This window comes from Dasypus novemcinctus, chromosome 5 (genome assembly GCF_030445035.2).
Source record: "Dasypus novemcinctus isolate mDasNov1 chromosome 5, mDasNov1.1.hap2, whole genome shotgun sequence".
In the NCBI taxonomy this organism is placed as follows: Eukaryota; Metazoa; Chordata; class Mammalia; order Cingulata; family Dasypodidae; genus Dasypus; species Dasypus novemcinctus.
Window position 1 is genome coordinate 24,182,249 of NC_080677.1, and position 17,540 is coordinate 24,199,788.

A 17,540-nucleotide genomic window follows, 5' to 3' on the forward strand; every position below is an offset into this window, starting at 1 on the left:
AACCTCCCAAAATCAATAGTAAGACAAGCAGCGCAATTAAAATTTGGCAAAGTATTTGAATAGAAATTTCACCAACCACACCAGAATAACTAAAATTAAAAGGCCAGTAGTACCACATATTTGTGAGGATGTAGAACAATTTGAACTCCCATACATTTTTGATGGGGAATGGAAAATGGTACAACCACTTTGGAAAAGTTTTGAAGTTTCTTATAAAATTCAATATACACTTAATCATACAACTGAGCAATTCCACTCCTAGGAATTTCCCTAAGAGAAACAATAATTTTTGTCCCATAAAGTGTTGTCTATGGATATTAATAGAAGCATTGCTTATAATAGCCCTAAACTGAAAATATCTCCAATGTTCTTCAACTTGTGAAAGGATAAACACATTGTTGTATCTGCATATACTGGAATACAATTCAGCAATAAAAATTAAGAAACTACTGTAGTACAAAAGTAGCTGTAGGAACTACAACATATAAAGTACGCATCCCAAACGTGCTAAGGTAAAAAAAGCCAAAAATAAAAGCCTCCTTGTGGTATGACTATATGAAAGTCTGGAAAGTCAAAACTTGAGTGACAGGAAGGAGACCAGTGGTTGCCTGGGCCGGGATTGACAGCAGAAGGGTCTGCAGGAACTTCCTGGGCTGATTAAAATGTTTTGTATTATGATTGTGCTGGTTCTTATACAATCATACACATTTGGCCATACTTAATCAACTTTTGACATAAAATGAATGACTTTTATTGTAAACTGCTATTATACCTCATAGCTGTTAAAAAAAATAGAAACCCATTTTGCCTAAACCTTCCCTTCAGTGGCTCTCATGCAAGGTTATTCTCTAATGAGAAATACTGTCTCCTTCAGAATCACTCTTAGAGCTATGCCAAAGGGAAGGGCCTGTGACCAAACTGGACATAAGAGCCTCTCTTTCCTGTTTTGGACTACATGTTTTTGTGCTAATCCTACTTAATTTGTGCTTGAAAATATGAAATTCAGGGCTTAGTTTAGCTTTCCTTTCATTTGATCCAATCTACTACTGCTATTGGGCCTTATGTTTGGGTGATGATGGCTCTTAGAAAATCAAACAAACATTTCCTTTTGAACGTGATTTTTTCAATATTGTATTTCTGAATGTTTACTGAACCTTTATTAGTAGGACAGGTCTGATTATTTGGCTAAGTGGGACATGAAAATGCAGCATCCTTAATTTCATTTTTATTGTTTCTAAATGTTGAATTTGTTAGTGATACTGTAAAATCTTAATTTTATTAATTGAAAATTGAGGAAATAATTTATAATATACATATTTCCTATAGATTTGCATGCATTTTTAATATATATATATGTGTGTGTATTTTTTTTAAGGCCTGGTTGCAGTATGCTTGAAATTTGGGATGTGGAAGATCCTTCCAATGCAGCTAATCCTCCCTTATGTAGCATCTTGCTTAAGGATCCAAGACCTTACTTTACCACAGTATTTCAGAATACTATGTACAGTGTATTGAAAGTTAACTGAAAATAAGACTACCTATTGCACTGCGGTGCCAAGAAATATGTTAGAAACATCACTTTCTGGCTTATTTACAATAAAAATCACAAACTTTAATAAGGGATGCTTACCAAGAAGATAATAAAAATCATTTAAAGTTTTTTTCTGATTTCTAAAAGGTAAATTATTTCATTGTTTTCCATTGAATGTCAGCCTTATTAAGCTTGTCATATAAATGATTAAATGATTTCATACTGCTTAGACAAATGTTCATCTTAAAGTTTTTTTCTTTTAAACACATGTGAAAGAACAATGAAATTTTGATATATCAAGGATGTTAAATCCTTCTGTATCTATCTAGGCAAATTGCTTCAGATTTCTCTAGTACCAGTGTGCACTAGCTCAAAGTCTTTAAACCACCTAAAATAGGTGAAATGGCACTTCTTAAGATACAGATTGCAACTTCTTTACGTCTGTGAGAAAATTAATACTTTTAACCACGTTTCATCTAAGGTTACTTTTCCTTTTACAAGCCCCCTAGAAAGATCTTTAATAGCGCATAATAACTTTATTATTTCAAGTTAAAGCATGTTTCACAACAATTTATTTCATACGTTGAATCTCTTGAAATATATTTTCCCTACCATATAAATATATCCCACTGATTAGTTTGAAACCAAAATGCAACAGGTTATTAGTCTGTCTTTACAATCTGGTGGTTTTCCTTTTATACCCAAATGAAATAAAAATGACTAAGGTACACAACCAACTTAGGGAGTTAAAAATAATCAGAAAATCCAGTTGAAATCATCAAATGAGACTGTGTTCAAGATTCTAGATCGCCAATGAAGCAAAGGCATTTTCATTTTGATAGTCCTATAGTCCATTGCACATGTTCTTTCCAGCCACTATCTTTTGTAATAACATCCTTTTAAATCCTCAATTATTTTTTTGGTTTTGGATGAGGGACACCATACTTTATAAATCCTCTCCCCAATAAAACCTACCCAACAATAATACTCTATAAGCTGGTATTACCTAAAAGATATTGTTGCCAAATGCCAAGATAAACTCTTAACTCTTACTCTCTGCTTGATAAATATTAAATATGCCATATTTATAGTATTTTAATGTGCAGTTACTTTAATCATCTCAGGGATTTTATAATTTCCTTATATTCTTGGAACATTTAAGGTGACAAATGACTTAATTCCATAGATTAGCTCACTTCTCATAGGTAGAAGATTATAAACAGGAAAGCTAATACAATTACTTTTTAACTTTTATAGTTATAAAATATTTTATTACAGGATACATAACAGCTAAGAAAGTTGCCATATTTAATTTACATTATCATTTTCAAATAATTAGTTTTAGTTTAAGTATGGGAAAAGAAATATAACATCTCACGTTCATAAAACTTAAAATAACACATTTTAGATGGCATTTTCATAGGAAATATTTTAAAGGAGTAAAGAGAAGAGCTGTATCCAGCTCTTCCATAAAATTGTTTATATTACAGGAAAACCAGTAATATTGTTTTCCACTTTTCTTTTTAATACCAGATACAAAACCAGATACAAAACTGCTAAGAAAGAATGTCACATTTTATTTTACCAGTTTAAAATAATTTGTTTTAGTGTAAGTATGGAGCAAAAAGTTATAACACCAAATATTCATAAAAATTAAAGCAATGTGCTTTGGAAGATGTTTTTGTAGAAAATATTTCAAAGAAGTGAGCAGAATTCAACAAAAAGGCAAAGAGGTGTATTAGCTAATAAAATGTTCTAAACAAATTTTATGTATGTATTTGGATTTATCTTATTTTCATGTACTATGTATGTTAAATAATTTTTAAAGCCCTTGAAAATTCTGTGTTCTCTTTTCTCATCCTTTACTAAGCATGCACTTTAAAATTGAAATAGTTCTGATATGAAAGAAGAAATCATAGGTTTCTGGATTTATTAACCATTTTTGCTTTGGCAGTAATATTTCTTAACCATTTAAAAACAATTCTGAAACAGTCTCACACAGAAGGCAATGGACTGTGCTGGAAATAGCAAGGACTTTGTAACCAGATGGAGCTGAGTTGAATCCTGGCTCTTCTTTTTTTTTTTTTTTTTTTTAATTTCTCTCCTCCCCCACCCCCAGTTGTCTGCTCTCTGTGTCCATTCACTGTGTGTTCTTTTGTGTCTGCTTATATTCTTGTCAGTGGCACTGGGAATCTGTGTCTCTCTTTGTTGCATCATCTTGCTGCATCAGCTCTCCGTGTGTGCAGCGCCACTCCTGGGCAGGTTGCTCTTCTTTCGCTGTGGGCAGCTCTCCTTGCATATGCTGTTCCCCTATGCAGGAGATACCCTTGCATGGCACGGCACTCCTTGCACACATAGCACTGCATGTGGACCAGCTCATCACACAGGTCAGGATGCCCTGGGTTTGAACCCTGGACCTCCCATGTGGTAGCGGGATGCTGTATCCATTGAGCCAAATCTGCTTCCCCTGGCTCTTCTATTTATTGAGTATCTCACCTACCATCCATTCAGGAGATATTTATTGAGCATTTACTGTATGCCAAGCATTGTGCTAACCTTAGTCACATTACTTGACTCTATGATCTTTGGTTTCTTTACCTGGAAATCAGTACTAACATTGTCTTCTTGGCAGAGTCATTATGAGGACAATGAAATAATGTGTCAAGGTACCTGACACGGGTAAACCACTCCACAAATGTCCTTCCACCTACACCCCTGCACCCTGCCTACTGAATCATTTCAGTAATACCAGGTTACCAAGTGAGGTTAGGGCATCTCAGAATTCCAAATATTCCTAACTTTGTTTTGTGTTGAGAAATAGGAATACTGGACTGCAGCTTGCTTTTATACAAATTGGATGCTTGCCTGCATATACTTTATTTATTTGAGATATGGAGACTATGCATTTTCACTGTGGGTTGAGTGATGGGTACACTTTTCCCCTGTGCGATAATATTTTTGCCTATTTATCTTCAGCTGCAAAAATCCCCATAGGCATAATTAAACCATTCTTTAGGCTGGTGCTACCCTCTAGGAGAGAATGCATTCCAGGAGGGCACTGGGTCCTCCAGGGTACTGTTCCCTTTCATAACTGGATGCTAAGTACATAAGGTGTTTCCTTTTGTGATACTTTAAAATGTATGTATGTTTTATTCATAATGCTTAATATATTTTATCCAGTTCAAAGTGGGGCTTTTAATACTCATCAGTGGTTCTTCAGATGGTAGATTTTATTGAATTTCCATTTGTGCAATTTCTTCTTTCTTCAGATGGCAGATGATGTTACTGTTGCCTTACTGAAAGCACAATTGGGATCATAGAAAAAGCAAATTTTAAAACATTTTTTTCTTATTTTAAAAATTTGTTCAAGTAATTTGTGTTCAGTAAGGAAAAGTTAGATAATCCAGGATAGTAGAGAAAAGAAAATATATCACCTTTTTGGAGTAGTACAACTTTTTAAAAATCACCACACATCATGGTTCATAGGACTTGTAAAAAAGACATCATCCATAGAAGTTGCATTATAATTCTCAGTAATTTGATTCTTTTTTATATATGTCAAAGTGTGCAATGCCATGTGGGTTTTCATGGCCTTAACAATATCCTCCCTATGAAAATTCTGTCTTTGCAATCCAATCCATCAGTATATTTGATGCTCTCTGTATATAAAACACTCATGTTCTATCAAATATAGGAAGTTAATAAAAATGAAATTTGTTTTCATTTTTTTAAAAAAGGTCAAGGTTTTTATCCAGTTTTCAGCAGTACATTAGTTAGAACTTCAAATGAGTCACTATTTCTCTTGATTTGTTACTATTTTTCATCTCTTCCTATGGATAACTGCAAGGATCATAAAAAAATACAAATAGTCATACTTTATATTAGCAAGTGATCCTTAGCCTTTTTTTCAAAAGGGGAGATCTCCTAGCACAAGTTTCAGTCATTTTTAACAGGAAACATTTCTTAAAATGAGATCTAATTGTTACTATTTGACATTTCATATCTCTTTGTATGCCCAGAACCTTTGAGTCCTTTCATCGTTCAAGTCAGCATATATTGTCTGCCTTCTGTATGGATACAATGTGCAAGTATCAGTTCATATATACATTAAAGGCACTTTGTTTTCATAGAACTTAGAAGCTAGTGGGTGGCAATCACATGGGGATCCATTGCTGGGGCACAACAGAAGGCACACTTGAGCAGAAAATGTCAGGTGAAATTTCTAATAGAAATGCTTCTTGATCTGTAGTTTAAAGGGAAATGACCAAGAAAACGGGGAGAGGGGCATCTTTTCTGGTAGCGGGAGCAGCATGTGCAACAGCACAGGACCACTGATGTGTGATATGGTCAAGGAACTGCATTTTGGTTCAGAGAAAGCATGTGCATGTTGAGGTACTTAGACTGTAAACTGGAGAGAAGCAGGTCATGCTAGTCGCAGGATGTAAAGGAAGATACTGCCTCTGGAGTTGGAAGGCAGGTCAAGCCCTTGATCGCCAATCCGCCAACAGTCAGTCTCCATTTCTTCATCTGGAACTTGATTATAATGTCTTCAGTACCAAATTATAAGGCTCAAAGAAGGTATCCCATGAGGAAGTGTATTATAAAGTACTACACGTGATACGTTTTAATTCTTCCTAAAACATTGAGTCAACTCTGAATTCAATGTTAATAAAAGGGAGCTCCTAGAGGTCTTAATAATTCCAAGAGCAAATAACAAGATCATTTATATTTAAATTTGAAATATATTAGAAGAGCTTTTGCAGATATTAACTTATTACCCTTGCCTGAATTAAAATTCATTGGCATTCTTTGAATACATTTTGACAAAGGCCTTTACTTTTAAAATTTCATACTAGAGCTATATATAACTCACTGTAGATCTGAAGATACTTCAGATGAAGCTGCAAAGCCCCTTTCATAGAATATACTGGTTTGAGCCATGACCAAGAGTATAGGAATCTTCTATATAAAATAGCACCTCAGCTACTGGAATAGAAATAGCCTGCCCACACAGCCATTTCACATCAGCGAGACCTAAGGAATACAACAGGGATAGCTTTGTCTTTACGTAGGTTGTGGCAGCCACCTAGGCACACCCCTCAGATCTCCCGCCAGGAAAGCTTGCTGTTTGTTAACAGTGTCCACCTGCAGCGCCTTCAGATTCTGCTGCAGCGTTCATTCCAGCTGAGCTCACCCTTCCCTGGCAGTCCCCAGCCAAGGACTGAGCCAGGAGGGGGCACCAAGGCCCAGCCATTTCTGCAGTGCTGGACTTCACTAACTGGCGGTCTTTGATTAGTCCCATCTCCTTGCAGTCTGAGGCATTTTCCTGCCTGATCCACGTTTCACAGGGAACAGATCTGCACCACAGCCTGAAGGCTCTCCCTGCCCAGTCCCACACCCTTCTCCCGTGTCTTCATCAGCTGTTGCTCCTTGCAGTACACCTCTTGCCCTCCTAATTCCATCTCAGCATCTGTTTCCTGGAGGACCTGAGCTGACCGAGGGGGACTGCCAGCCGCCATCACAAGCAGGTGTGCACCGGCCTCTGAGTCTGTCAGGGGTCTCGAGAGATTCTGCTGCCCCTTGATGTGTGGAGCTTATAAATAAAGACCAACTACAGGAAAAGCCAGGTTCGTGTCCTTACCCACCCTAGTTTTCCATGAATTTTCCTAACCACTCAGGCAATGTCACCAAAGAAACTTTTCTCTTTTTAGAATCTTCCTGGGCTTCCCAGGAAAATAAGTCCCTTTAAAGCTCTAGCAGGTAGTCCTTGCCACAAGAGGAGACTCTGTACCTGGGGATGCCTGTCCTGTCTCACTTCCAGACCCTCCTCAAATTTCAGAGTTCCTGAAGGGGAGAAAAGTCACCTCGAGAATGGAGGCCTATTACAGAACACAGTGTACACTTCCCTGAAGAGCTAAAACCTGAAATTGGGCCATGAAATTAGCCAAGCCAGACCACTTTAAATGAACATGGGCTGTATTAGAACACTCTCTACAACATCGTGAAAGGAAGAACCAATCAACCTTACCTTAAATTCTTGTGAATTCCCCATAGCAAGTTTATTTATAGAATATAAAAACTGGATTACTGTTTTGTAAAATAAATAGGGGGAAATGCCCCCTAAAAAGTTATATTACCACGTCACACCCAGTAGATAGTTATTATCTAAAAACAAACAACAAAAAAACAGCGAGTGCTGGAGAGGATGTGGAGAAATTGGAATCCTTGTACGTTGTTGGTGGGAATGTAAAACAGTGCGGCTGCTGTGGAAAACATAAAATTACCATACAACCCAGCAATTCCCCTTCAAGGTATATGCCCAAAAGGATTAAAACCAGGGACTCAAACAGATACTTGTACACCATATTCACAGCAGCATTATTCACAAAGCCGTAAAGTAGAGGCAACTTAAATGCCCATCAACAGATGAATTGGTAAACAAAATGTGGTTTATCCACACAATGGATATTATTCAGCAGTGAAAAGGATGCATGCTATAACATGGACAAACCTTGAAAATATTATGCTGAGTGGAAATAAAAGACACAAAGTAACCAATATTGTATGATTCCCCTTATATGAACTATCTAGAATAAGCAAAGAGATTTTAGGTTACTCTAGGCTGGAAGGGTAGGGAATGAGGAGTTATTAATGGTACAGAGTTTCTGTTAGGGCTCATGGATATGTTTTGGTAATAGATGATGGTGAAGGGCGTAAAACATTGTGAATGTAATTATTACCTTTGAGTTATATACTTAAAATGATTTAAATGGGTTAGTTATATATCTGTTACCAAATCTTTTTTTTTTAAATTTATTTAATTCCCCTTCCCTCCCCCGGTTGTCTGTTTTCTGTGTCTTGTTTCTTTGTCCCCTTGCTTCTGTTGTCATCAGCGGCGGGAAGTGTGGGCGGCGCCATTCCTGGGTAGGCTGCACTTTCTTTTGCGCTGGGCGGCTCTCCTTAAGGGCGCACTCCTTGCGCGTGGGGCTCCTCTACGTGGGGGTGGACACCCTTGTGTGGCACGGCACTCTTTGCGCGCATCAGCACTGCACATGGGCCAGCTGCACACGGGTCAAGGAGGCCCGGGGTTTGAACCGCGGACCTCCCATGTGGTAGACGGGCGCCCTAACCACTGGGCCAAAGTACGTTTCCCACCAAATTTTAAAAATACAAACAAGCTAGTGTTCAAAATGTTTATTGTATATATACTTAGTGCCATCTGCTGGCTATAAGATATTATAACATTTGTCATGAAATTACTCATCTATCCAAAGCACTTAGGTGCTAGTTTGCATATATTCTAATAGAAAATGGAAGAAATTCAAGGAGGAACAAAAGAGACCTCAAGGGCCACGCTGACACTTTTTTTGTTGTTGTGATCACCTCAGGTTACAGTACCATCGCAGGCTCTTCCCTTCCTCACCCCCCACATCCCTGCTATTTCTTCAATCCATCTTCCTCCTCCAATGCCTTAGGGCTTTGGTCTGACTTCTGCTCCCAACATCACACATTTCCGTCCAGCAACAATGAACAGCCTGAGTGTCCAGCATCTTGTTTTCCTGCCTGAGCTCCCACTGTCCCTTCAGCCTATTAGGGTTGTTCTCGCTCTTGTCCTGCTTCCTCTGCCAGCTCAACGCGGCTCGTCCCTCAGTCACATCTCTGCTGAAGTCCCCTCCCCTGGGAAGACAGCCAGACTCATGTCCCAGACTGCAATGAGTCTTGGCTTCTGACCAACTTCTCACCACGAAGGCAAAGCAAAAAGATAAATTGATAAGAAGAAGATTGAAAAACATAAATACATGCTTTGCTTCTCAATTGGAAGTGAATCCAAATACCAAGAAGGGAGCTGATGTGCTATGTACAAATTCTCCCTAAGGATAGAGCCTAGTTGGAGTGAGAATGGAGAAGGTGGTTGTCTCTGTTTACTTTTAGGAGGGCGTTTGAAAAGAAGTTACTCAGGTTCCTGTTTTTGTAGCATAATTTTACCTTGAGAGAATCAGAAAGCAAAAATGAGACAAATAGAGACAAAAGGCTTGAGGCTTAACTCCTCAATAAGAGGTTGTATTGTACTTCTCCTAACTCCCACTCCCGCCACCTGAAATGTGGTGATTAGAGGAAGAGAGAGGTGAGAGGGGAGTGGAGAGGAGAAAGGGAAGAACGTGCTGGTTGAGACAGATGAGGCAGTTGAGGTCTATGATCCCCAAGGGAATCATTACCACTTCCATATGCCTGTAATAGTCTGAAAAATAGATGTTATGTTTTGAAGGCAAAGGAGCCAATTAGAATGTATGAGTAAAGATGTAAAGAGATTGCAAAACTAAAGAAATGACATAGGGGTAGATGGGAAGAGAACTTTTAGTGATAACTTTTAAAAATTATGTCACGGCAGTAGAAAAAGTAACAGAAGCAACTCTACCAATTAGGACAAATGAGTAGGAACTTTTTTTTCCATTGGCCTAGATGATTTTAATACCTATATGCAAATCTGTGCTTTGGTGTTTTCATCAATAAAATGGAAATGACCACAAATCTTTCCTTTTCAATCAAGACTCGAAAGGCTGGTCACCTCCCTCTCCTCCACCTGTGTTGGCAACCACCTCTTGTGGATTCCTCCCCTAATGCTCCATGATTTGTCCTTTCCTCCTGCTACAGCTTCTTACCTTGGGCCCCTCTCTGTACTTCTTCCTCCCTTCACCCCTTCCTTCATCCCATCACAGATTAATCTTTTGAATGTAGGTTTTCATTGATGCAGGCCCCTCTTGTACTGGTCACAGGCAAACTTCTCAACCGGACCCTGAGAACCTTCCTCATTGTGGTCCCAGTCCACTTTTTTGGTCTCGTCTGCCATCACTCACCTATAGACATCAAATCAGATTACCATTTGCTCGATTTCCTGAACACATCCATATTTTGGCTTATATTATTGTCTCCCCGCTTTTGCCAAACTCTCCACCATCAAAATCCTACCAACATTTCAAGGTCCACCTCAACTCTTCCTTTTTTTTTTTAAATTTATCTCCCCTTCCCCCCCCCCCCTTGTCTGTTCTCTGTGTCTATTTGCTGCGTCTTCTTTGTCTGCTTCTGTTGTTGTCAGTGGCACAGGAATCTGTGTTTCTTTCTGTTGCGTCATCTTGTGTCAGCCCTCCGTGTGTGCGGCACCATTCTTGGGCAGGCTGCACTTTCTTTCGCGCTGGGCGGCTCTCCTTACGGGCGCACTCCTTGTGTGTGGGGCTCCCCTACGCAGGGGGCACCCTGCGTGGCAGGCACTCCTTGCGCGCATCAGGACTGCACATGGGCCAGCTCCACACGGGTCAAGGAGGCCGGGGTCTGAACCGCGGACCTCCCATGTGGTAGACGGACGCCCTAACCACTGGGCCAAGTCTGCCTCCCTCAACTCTTCCTTCTTGACAACCTAATATGAACTCTCCTCTGAGCTACTATGACACTTGTTTCACAACACATTTGGCCTTTTACTACTGTGCTTTAGGTGAACTTCACATCCATTCTGTTACCACTGGAACTGAATCCTCAGAGACCCAAGGCTATAGTATGTTCTTAATATCACCTATGCTTTTGCCCACTGGGAACCCATTTCTAGACAAAGGAAAATGACAGATGCTATTGACCAGAACAACCCAGAAGCCAACCCTGGAGAATACTTATTTAACAACATGTGTTTTATAAAGAAGAAAAATACATTGCAGAAATGCATGTGATAGAAAATCTTTTCTTCAAATGCAAAGTTCGATAATTTTACAATAACTAAAAATGGCCCTTACACAAAGAATGACAGCTTAGATCTGCATGGGCATGACAACATGAGGCATGAGGAGAAAAAGGAGATCAACAACGCCATACCTAGGAAGAGACCCTTCTTTCCTTTAATGGGAAGGGAAATGAGAGTATAATGCCTGTAGTATGATTTTGTTCAACTGCATGCTGTAATGAACCGAAAGCATTTGTTTTTTTCTATTATGTATGTCCAATCATTCTCAGCTGTAACTATTATCTTTGTAAAGTTCTGAGTTACAAAGCCTCTTTGGTTTTAGAGATAAATGGCTCTACTTAACTAACATGGCCATGATTCTTATGTCCAGAATGGACTGACCAGGCAAGGAGTCTTCCTCTTGAAATGTATTGGAAAAGTCATCTTTATTTCATCTCTATCTGTTTCATATGGCAGTACCTTTCCATCCCAGAGAGCAAATGTGAACTGACCTAGACCACAAGGCAAAAAGTACCTTACCATTGGTTACAACTGCAAAACCATTTACTATAGTTTTAATGTTATGACTATCTCTTCTGATATAAAGAGGTTATCAGTTCTGTAGAAAGAAAAATAGAGGTTTAATAGAACCTCTTATTGAGGAGTTAAGCCTCAAGCCTTTTGCTCTTTTTCTAGGTTGTCTAAACCATTTCACTGTTTTAGTAGATGATATGCATAATCATGAACATCCAATCATATACAGAATAATACAAGATATTATAATTTACCTTTGAGTGAAGCTGAATTTGGCGGTTGCAGAATTTTTATTGCACAGTTTTACTCTATTGCATGAATAAATTAGGGGGTCAGGAAGTAGAAGGACAAGTCAGGTGGAGAAAAAAATTCAGGAGAAGCAATTCAGGGGGGGCCAGTGATCTTTGTATGAATACCAAGTTCAGGTGGAAGCATAGAAAAAGCCTAAAAGTGTTGGGCCAATGACCAGCTCTCTTAGACATGGCCATGGCAGTATGTGATCAAAGAAAGGTGAGTCTGAAGATCATTGGAAACCAAGTCAACAGTCATGGAGGAAATGGACAGACCGATACTACTGAAGAAAAATAATACTAGAAAGTCAACATTTAGAGGCCTATTGTGTGGTAGGCACTTTATATGCTTTATTAATTTAATCTTTAGATTAATGTAGTAAAGTGTTTCACAGATGATACGATTGGGTGTTAGTGGTGTCAAGTGCCTTTCCCAGCCAGAAAGAGTCAAAGCTGGGGGTGGGGGAGGAGAGGAGAGAGAGAGAGAGAGAGAGAGAGAGAGAGAGAGAGAGAGAGAGAGAGAGCAGTCTCCACTGGTGTGTGGAGTAGAGAGGAGCAGGGAAGCAGGCAGACAGGTCATTATGCCAACCCAGGAGCTCCAGCCCAGAGCAGCTATTCCCACATCAAGGCGCTATTATAATTAGTGGTTTGATGCAGAGATGCCCATTGAGCCCTGCAGCTGACTACCCTGGGCTGGAATCACTGGGAAACTTAAAATGACCCTGCTTCCTCTTGAAGTTAGTTCCTGCTGTCCAGTTGATGGAGATTCTCTGCCACATCTGCTCATGCACAGGACATGGGAGCTGAAGTCTGTGGCATAAGACTTTGCAGCATTTCCTATTGTTCACTGAAATTTAAAATTCTTTGGAGGAAATCACAGTCCCATCAGAGGCAATTTTGGGACAGTGTGTGACGTGTGTGAAACTTGGTGAGGATTCTGCGGGCCGTCCTGGCGACTTGATAAATGTAGCAACCTCCAGACAGAGCGGCTGCTCAGTTTAGAACATGAGGGTGACCGTCTGCTGTGACATCTTGCTGAAGCCACTCAGATGCATTTTGCAAATTTTCCCAAGTATGTAAATGCCTTGGCAAATAACATGAAATTGCCTTGACTGTACTTACTCATGCATTTGCTGAATGTAAATGCATTATTATTATTATTATTTGGGTGAAACCAAAGAGGATTTTTAAGGCCTTTGCTCCACAATAGGATGGAAATGGAAACAGCGCTGGTGGGAGCATGGGGAGGCCAGGGACGAGCACGGCCTCGTGCTTGGTTGTCAGTGCTGCCGGGGACAGGCGATGGAAGCCTGTTCTTAAATGATGTCTTAATGCTAAAGTAAAAACTGGTGCTTCCTAACCGTACATTGGGCTGTCTGCTGTGAAACTGAGGGAAACTGATGTCAGAACTGCCAGGACAACTCTGTTTTGACTCAGATTCTCCATTCAAATTTCTTCATGGTGACAAATAACTTTAGGTTGACTAGAAAGACATCTGAGGTGACTGAGTACAAGAGAGCTCTCAGGGAAACGGACTTTGGCCCAGTGGTTAGGGCGTCCGTCTACCATGTGGGAGGTCCGCGGTTCAAACCCCGGGCCTCCTTGACCCGTGTGGAGCTGGCCACGCGCAGTGCTGATGCGCGCAAGGAGTGCCGTGCCACGCAAGGGTGTCCCCCGCGTAGGGGAGCCCCACGCACAAGGAGTGCGCCTGTGAGGAGAGCTGCCCAGCTGAAAAGAAAGAGCAGCCTGCCCAGGAGTGGCGCCGCCCACACTTCCCGTGCCGCTGACGACAACAGAAGCGGACAAAGAAACAAGACGCAGCAAATAGACACCAAGAACAGACAACCAGGGGAGGGGGGGGGGGAATTAAATAAATAAATAAATCTTTAAAAAAAAAAAAAAGAGAGCTTTCAGAGTGGGTCACGTGCTACCAGGCATGTTTAACAAGGCAAGAAAAACACTGTCCCTCGTACCAAGGACCTGAAGGTCATTTTAGGACAAGGTCAGACAATCTTTAGGAAATGTTTATCTCATCCCTGCTATGTGCCACAAACTGTGTTTTGAGCTCAAAAGGTGGAGATGAATTCCGTGTCCTTCAGGAACCTGCTCCGGGGGAAGGAACAGACATTTCAACCAAGGATTGCACGGAGTGTTACAGGTAATGAGGGTCCTAGGAGTAGGACGTTGCCTGCGTGGATATAAAAAGGGGGCACTGGACCCTTACGATTCGTGGGAGGGTGGAGCCACCAGTATGCAGACAGACAGTCCCCTGTGGACAGACAGTGCTTCCCTAACACAGCAGTGACCACCTCTCCTAGTGAAAAACATTCAGCTCTCCACAATGTCTCCGAAATTCCCACACATCGAACACTCTTAGAAGCCGGTCCTAAGACAGAAGGATCAGGAGATGAGGACTGTATATAGAATTCAAGAATTCTTAGTGCTGGCCTAGAAGTGAGCGCGTTCAAGCCTCTGCCTCTCACTGATTATATCCCAAAGCAAATGCAAAAGGCCACCCCCTGAGAACTCTGAGAGCAAACAGTAGAAGGCAGGTTGGAGAGCAGAGTCAAAATCCAAAGACAGACCAGAATGGGGGTGAGTATCCTGGGTGATTTGTCCTCGTGTAGCTCATCGCTTTGGCCCTAAGGTGGCCCCCGTGATGGGACCACGCAGCAGGCGTGGGCATGAACGCTCTGAGAGAAGCCCCTTGTCCTGGCCAGGGCAAGAAAGGGGGGCTCTGTGAGCTGGACAGCGTGGGGGAAATCCCGACTTCTTCTTCTCTTCGTTCTCCCCAGTCTGGCGCTGCCGGGCAGAGATGGTGGCGTCAGAGCCTAAGACACGGAAAAGGACCCTTGTGGTCAAAAGCTCTGAGGAAAGGGGTCCCCTGGGGAGCTTATCAAGTGGGGAGACATGCTGGAGGAGGGGCAGTGAGCAGGAAGGTGCCAGCATGGTGCCTGGACAGAGCCGTTCGGAGGCAGTGTCCAAGGAGGGTGATGGCCGGGACTGGGTGGGCCGAGCCCCCTCAGCCTGGCCCTCGAGGGGTTCGCAGACCTCAGCGAGCAGGAGCGTGTGAGAGCAGACGTTCTCTCCTTGCTGCTCAGCACCCCGCTAACGGAAGGGACCACAGCCCCGGGAAGCACGGGCTTTGGTCCAGCCACCCTGAAGCGTGAGGCCTGGTTCCCGCCAGGGCGCCATACGCCCCCGTCGCCCTCTCTAAAAGGGACAGTGGCCGGCACAGCGCGCGGGCATCTACCGGGCGCTCGTCCCGTGCTGGTTCCCCTCCCGAGGGCACTGGTCTGCATGGTCACTTAGGGGCTTGAGGAGCGGATCCCGGCCGTGGCCGTGAGCGCGCCGGCAGGGGCTGGGCAGCAGCTGTGGTGGCCTCGGCGGCGGGCGCTCGGGGAGGACGGGAGGCAGGAGGATTGCCCCATCGAGCCGCGTGGCGTGGGGCCGAGTCCAAGTGGCCGCAGAGGGCGTGCGGGGCCTGCGGCAGCCTGGCTGCAGGAGGACCCGGGCTGGGCCACTCTGGGCCGAAGAGCTGAAGAGGCGCTAAGAGACCCCAGGCGCGAACACCCCCTAAGATGAGCTCCCACCGACCCCAGAGCCCTCCCTGCGGAAGGAAGGCATTCTGAGTTCAAAGTGACCTCCTTGCCTCCCGCCTGGCTCCAGCGCAGCCGGTGGGACGCATGCCCTTGTCTGTTTCCTAAGGAGAGGAAAGACTATTTAAAAAAAAACAAACATCCTTGTCAGTAAATTCTAACACCCCAGGCGACAGAGGGCCCTGCTGGGCACCCCTCTAACAGAAGGTGACACAGAGCTGTCCTCTCCACGCCACACTCCAGCTTTGTGTTCAGGCCATCGGGCCAGGCGGCTGGCGGAGCGACAGTAACCACCGCCAGGGAGGATCGTGCCTGGCAGAGCTGCGGGCGCGACGGGCGCGACTCCTGGTGCCGTGGGGCCGTGACAGCCCCTGCCGAGGGCTCTGAGGACAGGCCGAGCTCGCGCAAGCCTGCAGGGCGCAGGGAGCAGACCGAGCTTGCACACCTCTGCGACCCTCCCTCGAGGCCCAGAAATACCTGCATGGAACTTACAGAGAGGAGGGTGGGTGGGGCCGAGAAGCAGGTGACATTTAAATTGGTCCTGTTGACCTTATTTGTATCCGCAGGGTGGAGAAGCCTTGGAAAAATGAGGTGAGAACAGTAACGATCAATAATTAGCACTTACTGAGCAACTGCTTAGTATTTTGGTATATTATTTTCTTTCTTCCTTATCACAACCCTAAATTGAGGACATTTGAGATAAGAAGAGCCTGAATCCAAGAATGGTGGCGGCAGTGTCAGGGAGACACAGGTGGGGGGGGGGTGCACGGGAACTGGACCTCAGCCTTCACACACATTGGGTCCAGCCGCCAGGCAGCCCGCGGTTGAAAAGCACCAGGGCAGGGCGCTCCCTGTTCCAGCCTGACGAGCCCTCCAGGGCCCAGGAGGAAGGCAGGGCAATTCAGGGACTCTCCCTACCGACCTGCGCTCTGCTTTTAAGGGCAAAGCGGAAATTGGTCCCCGAACGTCAGTGAAAATGGGAGTTCGGGGAAGAACATCACCGTAGGTTATGCAGGAGAGGGCACGAGGGGGGCACAGAGCCAAAGCCTGAGGAATTACGGGGATAGGAAATGTTGAATGATCTAACAGGGAGAGCCAGGGTTCCCTGACTTCAGCTCAGACTCAATCTGGACATTTCTCTTCCTCTAAAAAGGCAGGCCGCAAGGGAACCAGCCTGTCTCACATGGGTGAGAGCTGTGTGTTACACCAGCGCCTCCTTCGGCCCTACAGGCAGCAGTGTAAACTCTCCTGCACAGTTACCGCATTTATTAGCAGTCAGCAAGTCCCTATGTGAGGGTTTCCCAAACTGTGTTCTATGGGTACTGCTAACCAGTGATCTTTAAAAAGGGGCAGGGGGGCGGGAGGCTACCTGTGCGAAATGCCAGGTCAAAGTTAAAGAAGCTTTCTGTTTATTGAGTTTCACATTGTTTTACCACTAGGACTTCCCAGAGCCTTCTATATGCTAAAATGAATTGTCCATTACCAGGAGCGGGGCTGCAGCCTTTCCTAAATTTATTTGAGTAATGAGCATCTTTCTTTGGAAAATACTTATTAGAATTTTAGTGAATTGGCTTTCTGTAAAACATGATTTAGAAATATCTATTCTATGCATCTATGGCTGTTCAATGATTGCATATTGCCTCATTTGTTACAACTGTATTTTTTTTTTTTATAATCATAAAGCAAAATAGTAACCTCGGTTTACCATTTGGAGCAGCTTCTACTCCCAACACACACACACACACATACTTCTTTCTCCTTCTAGTCCTCTATCATCCTCTCTTTTTCCTCCTCCTCCTCCTTCTTTCTGTCCTCCTTCTTTACTGTACAGATTGCCTTGTTTAAAGAAAACCTAGAGAGCTGAGAGAGAAATTTGAATA

At 43.0% G+C, this 17,540-nt stretch overlaps 1 protein-coding gene across 1 annotated transcript in view; it reads left to right on the forward strand.

Annotated features, from left to right (window-relative positions):
• DPY19L2 (dpy-19 like 2) overlaps nt 1-3,369 on the forward strand; it is a 132,317-nt gene extending 128,948 nt beyond the window's left edge. The window contains exon 22 of the mRNA XM_058296781.1: nt 1,376-3,369. Coding sequence (XP_058152764.1) covers nt 1,376-1,526 — 151 coding nt within the window. The 3' untranslated portion in view covers nt 1,527-3,369. The remainder of the gene's footprint in view (nt 1-1,375) is intronic.
• The last annotated feature ends 14,171 nt before the right edge of the window (nt 3,370-17,540 follow it).